Genomic DNA, 13,465 nt, shown 5'->3' on the forward strand with positions numbered 1-13,465 from the left:
AAAAATTTTTAAATAAAAAGTTGATCTGGAACCTTGCCTTGTTCTAGATATAAGCACTACTCACCAGAAGATAGCCTGAACTAAAAACCCATCTTGTTAAGTTGCATTCCAATAAAATGTTATTTTCGGTTATTTTGATCAAGTTTGTACTAATAACTAATCCTGTAAAAACTCAATCTAGAAAACTTAAATGCTTACTACCTTTTGGCAAAACAAAATGTAAGAGTTAAAGTTTGCATTCACAGACATCCTCTTGCTGAAGATACTTGACAGGGAGATCAGCAAAAGATTCTCAAGCACAGAAACCTGTCACATTAAGGAAAAATTCTCTAGGAAAAGTAAATGGAAATACAGGTTCAAGGAGATAAAGAATAAAATCCCTGCATTTTAGATGGAGGATGGTGGATTCCAAGGTACCATGATGACTGGATTCCACCAGACATACTTAAAACAGTGATACAATAGCTTTGTTTTAAAATGACACTATTCAGTATGGCAAATAACCTGCCTTGCAGCAAGTTAAATTTATACAAAACTGATATCAACTCACAGGAGGGATGCAGAGCTTGTCATATTCTTTTAGGGTAAATAGGAGGCCGCTGTTACAAACAGCCCTAAATCATCCAGGATGGCCCACGAGCCCCTGCCACCCATCCGAGGTGTGCCCGCAGACAGACACCACTAATCCAATGCGTGCACTGTCACGACCAGAAACCGATGCATACCTGTGCAGCCTTCACTGGCATGCCTGGGCTCTCCTTTTTTATATACCAATATGCTTTGACAAAGACCAAAAACAGGGTACCCCTGCTTTCCAGCAAGTCCATACCCTGTGGGAAGCAGAGCCAGGCCTCAGAAGCCTCCAGGACTGGGACCCAAAGCCTCATGCCCTAGACACAAGCTCTCGCCTTGTGCCTTACACACAAGAACATAAACCTTCCGGGGCCCAAAGATTCTGAGGACACTGTTTTATAGCTCACCCAAAACTGTCCGCCACCATCTTAAGTGACAAGAAGAGGAACCAGAGACGGTAAACAACTGTCCGGTCTCCTGCAACCACACAGGCCGGGAGCCCAGCACTGCCTGCAGATGTTCACGGTGGAGCCATATGTGTGCCTTCAGCCCTGTGGACTCCTCCCGCCTAATGCAATTCCTCCAAAAGGTCACCTGCATGCACACAGCCGCAGAAACCATGCAGGCTCTCTGTAACTATCCTTACAAGCACAATGGGGTCTTAGATCTTTGTAACAAAAAAAAGAAAAAAAACCAGTCTTGGTGGTTTTTCAATGACAGTACCTTTCTCCATTCACATATAACCCGACTTCAGAGCTGGAAGTTTCTAACCTTTACATACAAAAAGCGATAAACCCTCAAAAAGTTAAATACAGAATTACCGCGTAACCCAGCAATTCCACTCCTAGGCATACACCTAAAAGAAATGAAAACAGGGATTCAAACAGATACGTGCACCCAATGTTCATTAGCAGCATTATTCACAATAGTGAAAAAATGGAAATAACCCAAGTATCCACTGACAGATGAACAGATAACTAACAGGTGGTCCATCCACACAAAGGAATATTATTCAGCCATAAAAAGGAATGAGGTTGTGGCACAAGCTACAACATGAATTTAACCTTGAAATTCTGAGTAAGGGACTTCCCTGTTGGCACAGTGGTTGAGAGTCCACCTGCCGATGCAGGGGACGTGGGTTCGTGCCCCGGTCCGGGAAGATCCCACATGTCGCAGAGCAGCTGGGCCCGTGAGCCATGGCCGCTGAGCCTGTGCGTCCGGAGCCTGTGCTCCGCAACAGGAGAGGCCACAACAGTGAGAGGCCTGCATACCACAAAAAAAAAAAAAAAAAAAAGACTCTGCGCTCCCAATGCAGGGGGCCCGGGCTCAATCCCTGGTCAGGGAACTAAATCCCACATGCATGCTGCAACTAAGAGTTCGCATGCCACAATTAAGGAGCCCACGAGCCACAACTAAGGAGCCCACCTGCCGCAACTAAGACCCAGTGCAACCAAATAAATAAGTAAACAAATAAATAAAAATACAAAAGTTAAAAGAAAAAGAAATTCTGAATGAAATAAGTCAGACACAAAGGACAAATCTTGCATGATTCCACTTATATGAGGTTCCCCAGAGCAGGCAAACTCACAGAGGCAGATAGATTCATGGGTATCAGGGCTGAGGGGAGGGGGAAGGGGGAATTAGTGTTTAAGGGGGACAGAGTTTCTGTTTGGGAACGTGAAAAGTTTTGGAAATAGATGGTGATAGTAATGGTTGTACAACATCGTAAATGTAGCTTATGCCACTGAATCGTACACTTAAACATCATTAATGTGGCAGATTTCTATGTCGTACATATTTTAAAATGTTTTTTAAAAATTAATAGTGTAATAGACTAAAGCCATTGACTTAGATACTTAAAATAGGTCAACTGTATGTTAGGTGAACTATATACCCCAATAAAGCTGAAAATAACCTCTAAAAGGATCCTTGAATTCACATTGAAGAAAACAAAAGTACTAACAAGCCCCTTTGCAACAGTCTCACCAGCAGCCCACAGCCATCTACCCCTACCCCTGGTTTAATCTTCGACCAAAATACTCCGCTCCCAAGGGCGGGAGAGGGCTGAGTATGAAATGAAGCACACACACACTTTCACTCAAGGAGAAAAGCATTTTAATAGAGAAAAACACAACTCCTACTCCACACACTAAGCCACAGACGTCACATTATGGCTGTCACTTTTCTTACAGGCTGGAATGTCCAAACAGCTCAAAACTGCACAAAGGTTAAAAATCAGGAAAGTGCACAATCATCAGGAGAATGGGAAAGTGCCAGGAGGGGGGTCAGGAGCAGTGAAGAGTGGGAACCCAGGCACAAAGGACCATGGGGAGGGACTGGTCGGGAGACAAGAGAGGTCAGCACTCTGCAAATGAAGGCTGTGGCCACAGCCAGGACTCACCCACCGGCGCAGGCTGACCCCAGGCCCCACAGCCACTCCACCAGGGAGGCGGTGCAGCAGCCACAACTTGCAGCCCCTTCCAGAAAGACAGGAATGCCTCTGAGGCTGACTTTGGCTTGAGGACCACCCCCCCAGAAGCCCTTCCTTAGACCACACAGCCCACCAGGACACCGCCACCCATACCCCAGCCCCACAGCTCTCGAGGTCAGACGGTGGCTCTGCCACCCTTACCAGCATTTCCCTAATAACTGCACAGTTCATCCTGTCTTGGTATCTTCTCAGAGTACCCAGACTAACGCTAGAATGCTATTCAGAGGCTAGTTTTTGGATGATGTCTCAGAATACAGCCAAGTAGGGAGCGCCACGAATTGGTCCCTCCACCAAACCAACCAGTAAGCTGGCAAAAACAGAGAGAATCAAGTTTTTCAGCACTCTGGAATCTAATCAAAAACCTGCCACAACCAGGGGAGTGCTTAGTGAAGGAGGAGGCTACTAAATTTCAACATTTAAGAAACCTCTAGGGACCTCCCTGGTGGCGCAGTGTTTAACAATCCGCCTGCCAATGCAGGTGACACAAGTTTGATCCCTGGTCCGGGGAGATCCCACATGCCGCAGAGCAACTAAGCCCACGAGCCACAACTACTGAGCCCACGTACCACATCTACAGAAGCCTGCGCGCTCTAGGGCCCACGTGCCGCAACCACTGAGCCTGTGTGCCGCAACTACCGGAGCGCATGCACCTAGAGCCCATGCTCCGCAATGAGAAGCCTGTACACCGCAATAAACAGTAGCCCCCGCCCACCGCAACTAGAGAAAGCCCACGCACAGCAACAAAGACCCAATGCAGCCATAAGAAAAAAAGAAAAAGAAACCTCTGTTAGGTCACCGGCTAAATGCTAAGATAACAGAACAGAGACTTCAGTGACCAAACATAACAGGGAATACAGTTGTCGCAAAAAAAGGTCTGGAAAAAGTCACTAAATAAAGAGACGACTAACAGTCTTCAACAGCAACAGCAGCAAACTGCTGGCAAGGGAGGAGAACCTGATTTCCAGAGTTACCACATAATAAAATGTCAGAATGTCCAGTTTTCAACCAAAAAATAACAAGGCACATGAAGAAACAGAAAACTATGGTCCATTCACAAGAAGAAAAAGAAATTGACAGAAACCACCCCTGAGGAAGGCTAGACAGTGTCTTACAAGACAAATACCCTAAATCAATTTTCTCAAATAAGCTCCAAGACCTAAAGGAAACAAGAGAACAATGTTTGAAAAAACACAGAATGTCAATAAAGAGACAGACTATAATAGAGATCACAAAGAAATTCCGGAACTGAAAACAGAGTAACTGAAATGAAAAAGTCAGCTGAGGAAGGAGAACAACAGCAGATCTGAGCAGGCAGAAGGAAGGACCAGAGAACCTGAAGACAGGGCAATCCAAACTATCCAGTCTGAGGAGCAGGAGAAAAGAGAGTAAAGAAAAATGAACGGTAAGTGTTAGACCCATCACCTCTGGAGCCTACTCCAGGACAAGACCACTGTCGCCTGCATGATCTCTCCCAGGCAGGAGACAGCACAGCTCCACGACCCACTGGCCACACAAAAAGTCTGCAGAGAGGCTCAACTCATGTGGAGGGCACCACAGGCAAGAGGCGGCCAGCCACTCAAGTGAAGATCATGGGCCAACTCATCATATGTGACATCTCAGGTTTTTGGCCACAGCTTGACACTTTTCATCTACAACAACAACAACCATACACTCTCATTCTGGCTGCTTGTGGTCGGTGGACACTGCTGACATCATGAGATACGACAGACACACACATGCCAGTGGGTCTCAGGTATAAAAAGCAGAGAGAGCGCTTTGGTCTCCTTCAAGTTAAACTGGAGTTGGCACCACACAGGTGGAGACTTCATCTTGACCCACCACACCCTCACATACCCACACACCCTCACACATCTATTTTCACAAATAAGTGTGTAAGTCACTTAGGATGGAACAAGAGTAAATAAAAGCACAGTAGTACATCTCTGTGGCCTTGGGGTAGGCAATGACTTCTCAGATATGACACCAGGGGCACAAGCAACAAAAGAGAAGACTGATAGATAACCAGACTTAAAACTTACAACTTCAGTGCCTCAAACAATACTGTCGGAAAAGTGACAAGACAACCACAGAGGAGAGAAAATATCCACAAATCATACATCTGATAAAAGACGTATCTGTAAAGAACTCATAACAATAAAAAGACAAATAACCCAATTTTTTAAATTAGCCAAGGACGTGAATAGACATTTTGCCAATGAACATATCCAAATGGCCAAGAAGCACATGAAAAGATGCTCAACACCATTAGTCAGCAGGGAGATGCAAATCAAAACCACAGTAAGATACCACTTTACACCCACTAGGATGGCTATTTTCAAAAAAAAAAAAAAAAAACAGAGAAAAACAAGTGTTGGAGAGGATGTGCGGAAACTGGAACCCTCATACGCAGCTGGAGGAATGTAAAGTGGTGCAACCATTTTGGAAAAGGGTTTGCAGTTCCTCAAAAAGTTCAAGACAGATTTAGCATGTGATCCGGCAATTCCACTCATAGGTCTATACCCAAGAGAACTCAAATCACATGTCCACACAAAAACTTGTATACAAATGTTCAGGGCAGCATTATTCATAATCACCAAAGGTGAAAACCCAAAAGTCCATCAACGACGATGGGATAAACAAATGTGTATCCATACAATGGAATATTATTCAGCCATAAAAAGGAATGAAGTACTACTGCTACGTGGTGCAGTAGGGATGAATGTTAAAAACATTACACTAGGGCTTCCCTGGTGACGCAGTGGTTGAGAGTCCGCCTGCCGATGCAGGGGACACGGGTTCGTGTCCCGGTGCGGGAGGATCCCACGTGCTGCGGAGCGGCTGGGCCCGTGGGCCGTGGCCACTGAGCCTGCGCGACCGGAGCCTGTGCTCCGCAACGGGAGAGGCCACAGCGGTGAGAGGCCCGCGTACCGCAAAAAAAAAAACCATTACACTAAGTGAAAGAGGTCAGACGAGAAAGACCACTACTGGAGATTCCATTTACATAAAGTGTCCAGAAAAGGCAAGGTTATAGAGACAGAAAAAGATCAGTGGTTGTCTAGGGCTGGTGGTGTTGAGGGAAAATGGGGAATGACTTTTCCTGAGTATAGGGTTTCTTTGAGGGAAAATGAGATTAGATTAAGATGGTGGTTGCACAACTCTGTAAATATACTATAAACCACTGAACTGAACACTTTAAATGGGTGAATTTTATGGTATATAAATCATATCTCAGGGATTCCCCTGGCGGTGCAGCGGGTAAGACTCCACACTCCCAATGCAGGGGGCCCGGGTTCGATCCCTGGTCAGAGAACTAGACCCCACATGCGTGCTGCAACTAAGAGTTCGCATGCCACAACTGGGGAGCCCACATGCCACAACTAACGAGGCCTGGAGCCGCAACTAAGGAGCCCACGGGCTGCAACTAAGACCTAGCGCAACCAAATAAACAAATATTTTTTTTAAAATCGTATCTCAGTAAAGCTGCTACAAGAATAAGCAGAAAGAGCCCATAGAAACCAAGGGTCCTCTGCCCTGCTTGTGCTTCACAACGCCAAGCACACAGCCAGCACCTGCAACACCCCCACAGCTCAGCTGCTGAGCTGCACTGTTCTTTGCACAGACGTCCTTGTTCCGGACAGAAGTCGCCCTCGGGGTACATGGCATCTTTGGTGACACACTCCTGCACAGGGCCCTCTCCATCCTTCACAGGCATCCCTCCCTTCTGTCCACAGAGGCACAGCGGGCCGCTCGCAGGGACACCCACCACAGACAAGTGCCCCCATGCAGCCGGGCCCGAGAGCTGGCACGCGCAGGCCTGGAGTTCAGTGGTCTATCTGCACCAGCCGCACTGTGCCCCTGCTCAGGCCCACTGCCGAGCTTCCTCCCCATCCCCTCACTGGCGTGAGCCTTGCTCCCAAAAACCATGACGTCACTCCAGGGGCTAAACACAGCGGCAGTGCACACATTCTTAACGGGCAATAGCACCCTCACGAGGGTGAAACTGGTTCTGGGGGACAAGACAATCTCAGACGTCACAACAGCTCGCGGCCCTCCAAATCCAGACCTACAGTGTACGTGTGCTATTAAAATTTCACAGCAGGGAGAAGAGGCATCAGGAATCAGAAAGGCCGACATAAGAAAGAAAGCTGAGAGTACAGGTCTGGAGGGCTCTCTCCTGCAACACTCATGATGGTCAGGGAGGGCAGAGGCGTGGTGTGTGCTGACAGCCGGCCACACTGGGGAGGGGGCCGGATGAAGCACCTCTACACGCATAAATGGTCTTGACCACACAAAACTGAGCTTCATACTCACCGTCCGGGAGTCGAGAAGGGAGCAACAGGCCTCGTCTGCTCAGTTCCGCCAGCGCCAGACACCCGCCATGCCAGGCGTTGTCTGTCTCCTGGAAACTGAAAGCACAAAGAGCCTGAGACCCAGCACGATGCCCCCCACAGCCCAGAGTGAAAGTCCACCCCCTGGGCCAAAAGCCTCACTAAAACCCTGAGTTTATAAAATATCGGTCAGTAACGAGATAAAGTACTCCAAATCAGCTGAAGATAACGGCCATGTTCAGGTCTCCAGAGAGAGACCTGGGTCAGCCTCACACACCCCAGGGAGAGCAGCCCACACATGTGCCCACTGCACCTTCGGGCCAGAGCAGCTAGCTCTCTCAGCCGTTTAAGCAGTTGCGCCACTCAAGAAACGCTGGGCTCACAACACAGTGACTGCCCCAAATGAAGGTTAGGAAAATGTTCACAGGAAGGGCAAGGAGACCCCCTTTTCATGGAGCCCCTGCTGGCTTGAATGATGAATATTGAGATTAGGAAGTTAGAATAAAACAGCATATACAGAACTTGTTTTGTACTGTTTGAAACAGACTTTCAATAAACAACTGAAAAGCCACTCAACTCATAAGCAAAATTTCGTATTTAATAAAAAATTCCTGAAGTGGTTTGGAAGCTCTCATGTTTAAAGGTGCAGCTCTGGCATAATAACTAGCGAGAATAACTCTTTCTTACATCAACAACTGTTTCTTACATCAATAACTGTTCTGAGAGTTTCCACGCCTGGCTGCCAAAATAAACATGGAAATATACTTCACCCAAAAAACCAGAGAAATTACAGGACTTTCTCCAATTCTGAATAAATTAATTTGATGGCAAAGAAATGTTTAGGAAAACCAAATAAATTGCATCACTGGCTGGCAACAAACGCAAGAATACTCAGATAGGATAGAAGCTAGGCTTATCTTTTCACTCAAAATACACTTAGCAGTGTCTCCCACGTGCCAGGCCCTGCTCTGGGCTCTGCGGAGACACGCTGACCAAGACAGACACAAAAGCTGCCCTGGACCTCGCCAGCAACCAGTGACTCAATTCCAATTATAACTTTCTTAAGTTCCAGATGTTTATCAAATGTCTGTCCCAAAGACTATATGACCGTTTCCACAATTTAATATTGCACTTTGTGTACTTCAGGATTTCAGTTGGAGAGAAGTGCTTTCTGCTTTCCATAGAAGATTTAATAACATCTGGAAGAACCTGATAAAAGGTCAGCAGTACGATGACTCACTTATCACTAAAACAATCACCAGTCACGCCATCGTTTCTCAACTAAACGGGTGTGCGCTGTAGCTTGTCAACAGCTGTGGACAGTGCAGGACCTTGCGTCAGGCTGTAAAATGCCTGTGGCCCAAGGCGGCCGAGGAGGACCACGGTGTGCTGCCTGCACTGCTGCCTCTGCTCTGCCCACTCCAGGAGGACGTGGACCCTCTCCAAGGCCAACCTGCACAGCGGGGATGGACGCAGACACTAGGACGCAGAGTACCGAGTACCGCCAGAGCGCCCAGTGCCTGAGGGCAAGCTCCTGCCCCAGAGCCAAGCCCCAGACGACCATGGGAGGGCCCGGGGTCTCAGAGGAGTGGAGACAACAGCAAACAGAAGGGCCGAGACAGCAGGCTCAGGAGAGAGAGAGGGGCCAAGATGGGCTCGGGGCCACTGGCCTCACATCGGCAAGGGTACCCAATGAGGACCATCTGGAAGAGCAGAGTGGGGCGGCGTGGAGGGCGTGGGATGAGCGAAGAAGACGTTCTTATCCTTCCACCCACCTCATACCCACTGTCCCTAGAAGGACACGGAGAAAGGGGGACGGTGCGTGCAGGGTGCAGAGCAGAGGGGGACACCCCATCACCTTCATCTCCTTCTGAACTTTTAACTGCAAACAGCACTAGAACTCAAGGAAAAGCCTGGGAAGGAGCCGTGAAGAGCATTTCTTGCTGAGACGGGGCTGCTCCCACGGCCACAGCAGCACCACCATGGCACACCCAGGACCCAGGCCGCAGGGCTGAGGCCCGTCTGCTGACTGGAGAAACCCGCGGGCTCAGTGCAGATGGCAGACACAGAGGACCCGGCAAGGCCTCCCGGGGTAGGCTGCTTGCACCCACCCTGGGCTGGTGGGTCTGGGCACCATCTCTGGGATCCTGTCCTGAGGCCATCGAGGGGCTAACGCGTGGTTTTCTAAGTGGTGGGCGGGGTAGGGGAGTGCAGGTACTGAAGGGCACCTGCACATTCTGGGGTGGGACCTGGGAGGGGAGCAGAGGGCCTGAGGAGGTCCTCTGGGGCTCAGTGGGAGGCCCCAGCCACATAATCTGGCCCAGAAACAGGGCAGGGAGCAAGGTAACAGTCCCAGGAGTCGGGTGTTCTTACATGTAAAGGAATTAGTGTCCTATTTCTGACCCACTGCAGAAATGGCTGGCAGCTCACCACATACCCCAGGAGGACACAAAAGGAGGAAGGAGACCAGAGCGGCCTCTGTGCTGGGTCGCCAGCCGGCCCGGCCACCCTGCCAACCTCACACCCCAGCCCAGCTGGTACCTGCTTCTCCCGGCTGCGCTGACTCCTTTCTATGGCCTGTTCTGCAATCAGGAGTTTCACGCCCATTGTGTAAGGTCCTGTCCAGGGAAAGACTGCCTCCCTGAGGGCCCACTCAGGCCCCTTCACTCAATGTTGCGTTGGGCTTCTGGCCTTGGGAATCCGGAGCAGTGAGACCATTTCTACCCTCCACAACCCAGACGCAAAGATCAGAGGAATTCATTAAAATGACAAAATAAAGGCAAAGCAGCATTTGGAGATTAACTAGGATGAGTGAAACTGGACTAAGGTTGCAGGCCGAGAGCAAGGAACATACATCTGACCAGAGAAGCATGTTTTGGGAGAAAAGGTGCTAGCATTCAGGGGAGACACGTTGGGGTGAAGGGCTCACAGCCCTTGAGGCAGAGGCACAGCGGCTAGAGAAGTGACAGGGTTTGAGAGCCGGACGGGAGGGGACCCAGGAGCGCATGGGAGGGGAGACTGCAGAAGGAGCAGCAGAAGGAAGGGCTGGACAAAGACGGCTTCAAATAGCAAGAGTGCTGTGCAGAAACACTCTAATGAAGGAAAGAGGAAAGCGAAGCGCTTGAGGCAGACAGCCACCCCAGGGGAAGGGGCTGGGAGGAAAGGCCGGAGGCCCTGGCTCCTCCATCCTCCCAAACCCGCCGCGCCCCTGGTTGCCCTGAACCCACACCTCTTCACCCAGGACCAGTGGGGTGCCCGTGTCATCTCGTGCCCATCAGCAAGCCCCCGAAAAAGAACTCCAGGAAGACACTCTACAACAAGCCAGCAGAGTCATCGTGCAGACCCACGGTTCTACAGAGTCCCGCGAAGCAGCACGTGTCTCCTGCCACAGGAAGACACAGTGGCCACACATGCAACATTACTCTGAAACAGTAGTGTGAAACTGTTTCCTGTAGTCCTTAAACCTCACCAATCAGGCTCGGGGCCCAGGGCAGGAGGAGCCCGCACCCCTGGGACCCCGTGGGTCGGCTTGGTGACCGAGGCCTGAGTGCCCATGAACACCAATAGCACAGCTCTCACACGCATGGGGGCACCAAGAAGAGAAGCAACCGGCTGACAAGGGTGGGACCACAAATGGGGGCCGAACACAACACCCATTCTCAAATCACCTGCTTCTGAAAGCAAGGGGCAAGCAGAGCAAGAGTCCTGGTGAGCAGCTGCACTAACGTGGCCCCCCCCCAGCCCACCTGCGCTGCTCGGGGCTCTGCCCTTTGCCCCTGGCCTGCAGGCCCCAGGCTCAAACTCCCACACCTGCCACCTGCACCTCCCGGCCCACACCTGCACCTCGGGCAGGCCGAGGGTCCCCAGGATCCCCTGAGAGGAGAGGACGGATGCAGCACAACCACTGGCACATGTGGCTATGAGATTTAAATCTGATGAAATTAAATAAAATTTGGAATTCAGACCTCAGTCACACTAGCCTCTTTTAAGATCTCAAAGCCCCAGATCTAGAACAGGCCGTCATCACAGAAAACTCTCTCGGACAGAGCAGCCCTGGTTTCATTCCAATGAAAACAGGTTTCCTTGAAGGATACGTTTCTATGTGTGGACACGCGCAAAACTGACCTCCTTAAGGTTTTTAAATGTAATGGAGCCTAAGCTGACAAAAGAAATATATAAGGGTGGGATGAACTGGGAGATTAGGATTAACATATATACTAATATGTATAAAATAGACAACTAATGTATAGCACAGGGAGCTCCACTTCACTGTACAGTAGAAACTAACACAACATTGTAAAACAACTATACCCCAATTTTTAAAAAAAAAAGACGTATTGGGGCGCACACACACACACACACACACACACACACACACACACGAGAAATATATCAGAAATAACTAGAGTCCTCAAATTTAACTTCAAAAGGAAAAGAAACGGTTTCAGAGAATCTGATAACTAGCTCAACTGCAAGAAAACATAGGAGGAAGTAAGGAAAGAAAAAGCCACTGCTCTTACCCGGAAACACATCTACCCCTCTGGTCTCCCCACATACCTGAAACAGTCCAGCACAGACCCGGCCACATCATCCGCCAGCTCTCTGGGAAGCCTTCCAGCCAACCTACCGATTCTGAAAAGCAGAAGCAACGCCAGCATCTGTCAGCACCACCAGCCCGTCGAGGGCACACGCTACACTAGGAATGCCCCGAGTAACTGTCCTTCTCTCCAGAGGATGGCAAAGAGGCTGATTCTGCTCCATAAAAGCCACCTGCCCCATCAGGGAGCCCATCACACTGACATACAGAGACAGGACAGGCAGCTGGGGGACTAAGGCAAAGGGAGCCCACAGGGCAGGTGCACTTCTCAGACAGTCAACGGCTCCCAGCTCAGGCCACCAAGGTCCATCCCATGCTGCATGCCAACCGGGCCGGCTCCCATCAAGTCACTGCCCAGGCTGGGTCCCGGCCAGCAGCACCCCAGAAAGGCCCACCCTCCCAGCCCATCGTACTCCAAGCAGACAAGACTTTGGGCTCCGAGGTTGGCCAAAAGTCCCCATGTGAGCCTCCTCTCCCCGGCATTCGCTATGTGAGTGGATTGGCAAGGACACCCGTAACCTCTGTGGGGAGGGCCCACGGGCACCTTCACCCATTTTCCTTTTCTCCACAACATCTCCTTTGTACTCTGTCCCCTAACCCGCCCTGGCCCCACTGGGTGTGCCGGGGCGCCTGTGTTGGCTGTTCCCTCAGGCGTAGCAGAGGGGGATGCCAGCCCCTCCTGGGGGCTCTGGAATCAAGTGAGGCCGTGCAGCATCTGCTCTCTACATGGGGGGCCGCCCCTGGCTGTGGAGGCAGGAGGTGGGGGTCGTGGCAGTGAGGACGTGAGGAGCAAGGAAAGGAACACCTGAAGGTAAAAAAACCAAACGTGCTCATTCCAGCCAGAAGGGCAAGAACATGAAGAAGCCACTGACCAACCTCAGTGATTTTCTTGAAAACTAGAACAAAAAGCAGTAAATGTAAATTAGGAAAAAATCATTCTACCTTTTAAAACTCTGGGAGCTGTTTGAAGCCCTCCAATTCCACAGGAAGTACTGAATGATTAAGGAGACTCAGCAGACCTGCAGGCATCTGGGGCATAAGCTGTGAGCCCCCAGCCCAGCCCCCCGACCAAGTGCAGTCACCTACCCTTTGGCCGCAGACCACCGCACAATCGTGTCCTTGTCCTTCAGCCCAACCAGCAGCTGCTCTGGAAGAACACAGGAAGGCTGGTCTGTGAGCCCCACGGAACCACCCAGAGTTTTAGATGAGCTCTCAGTTCCCAGCTTTAAGGTAACCCACCCTGCACACCACTCAAAACAGTACCATAAAGGCAATTACATGAAGAATCTCAATTCTAATCACAATAAAAGGACATTTCCTTCTGTGTGTCTTTAAGTCATCATTTAAGGGCAATTTCTGTCTTAGCTCCTAACAGTCACTGGGCAGAGAGCACCAGCGAGGAAGGCCAGAGGCCGATGAGGGAGGCTTCCCAGAGAAAACAGCTTCTGCCAGACGCTGCAGAGAGCAGCTCTCCTA

General features: G+C 50.0%; 1 protein-coding gene across 5 annotated transcripts in view; it reads right to left on the reverse strand.

Annotated features, from left to right (window-relative positions):
* Positions 1-13,465, reverse strand: part of TBCD (tubulin folding cofactor D) — a 177,676-nt gene that overhangs the window by 112,179 nt on the left and 52,032 nt on the right. For all 5 annotated transcript variants that reach the window (XR_016389022.1, XM_089901471.1, XM_089901470.1 and 2 more), the window contains exons 11-13: positions 13,076-13,136; positions 11,950-12,024; positions 7,376-7,470 (exon numbers count right to left, since the gene is read on the reverse strand). Coding sequence is in view for 4 of the 5 variants with exons in the window: in XM_089901471.1 (XP_089757597.1) it covers positions 7,376-7,470; positions 11,950-12,024; positions 13,076-13,136 (231 nt within the window). In the remaining variant the exon portion in view is untranslated. The remainder of the gene's footprint in view (positions 1-7,375; positions 7,471-11,949; positions 12,025-13,075; positions 13,137-13,465) is intronic.

This window comes from Delphinapterus leucas, chromosome 19 (genome assembly GCF_059928025.1).
Source record: "Delphinapterus leucas isolate spDelLeu-1000000601 "Yukka" chromosome 19, BTC_Dleu_Yukka2, whole genome shotgun sequence".
Lineage (NCBI taxonomy): Eukaryota > Metazoa > Chordata > Mammalia > Artiodactyla > Monodontidae > Delphinapterus > Delphinapterus leucas.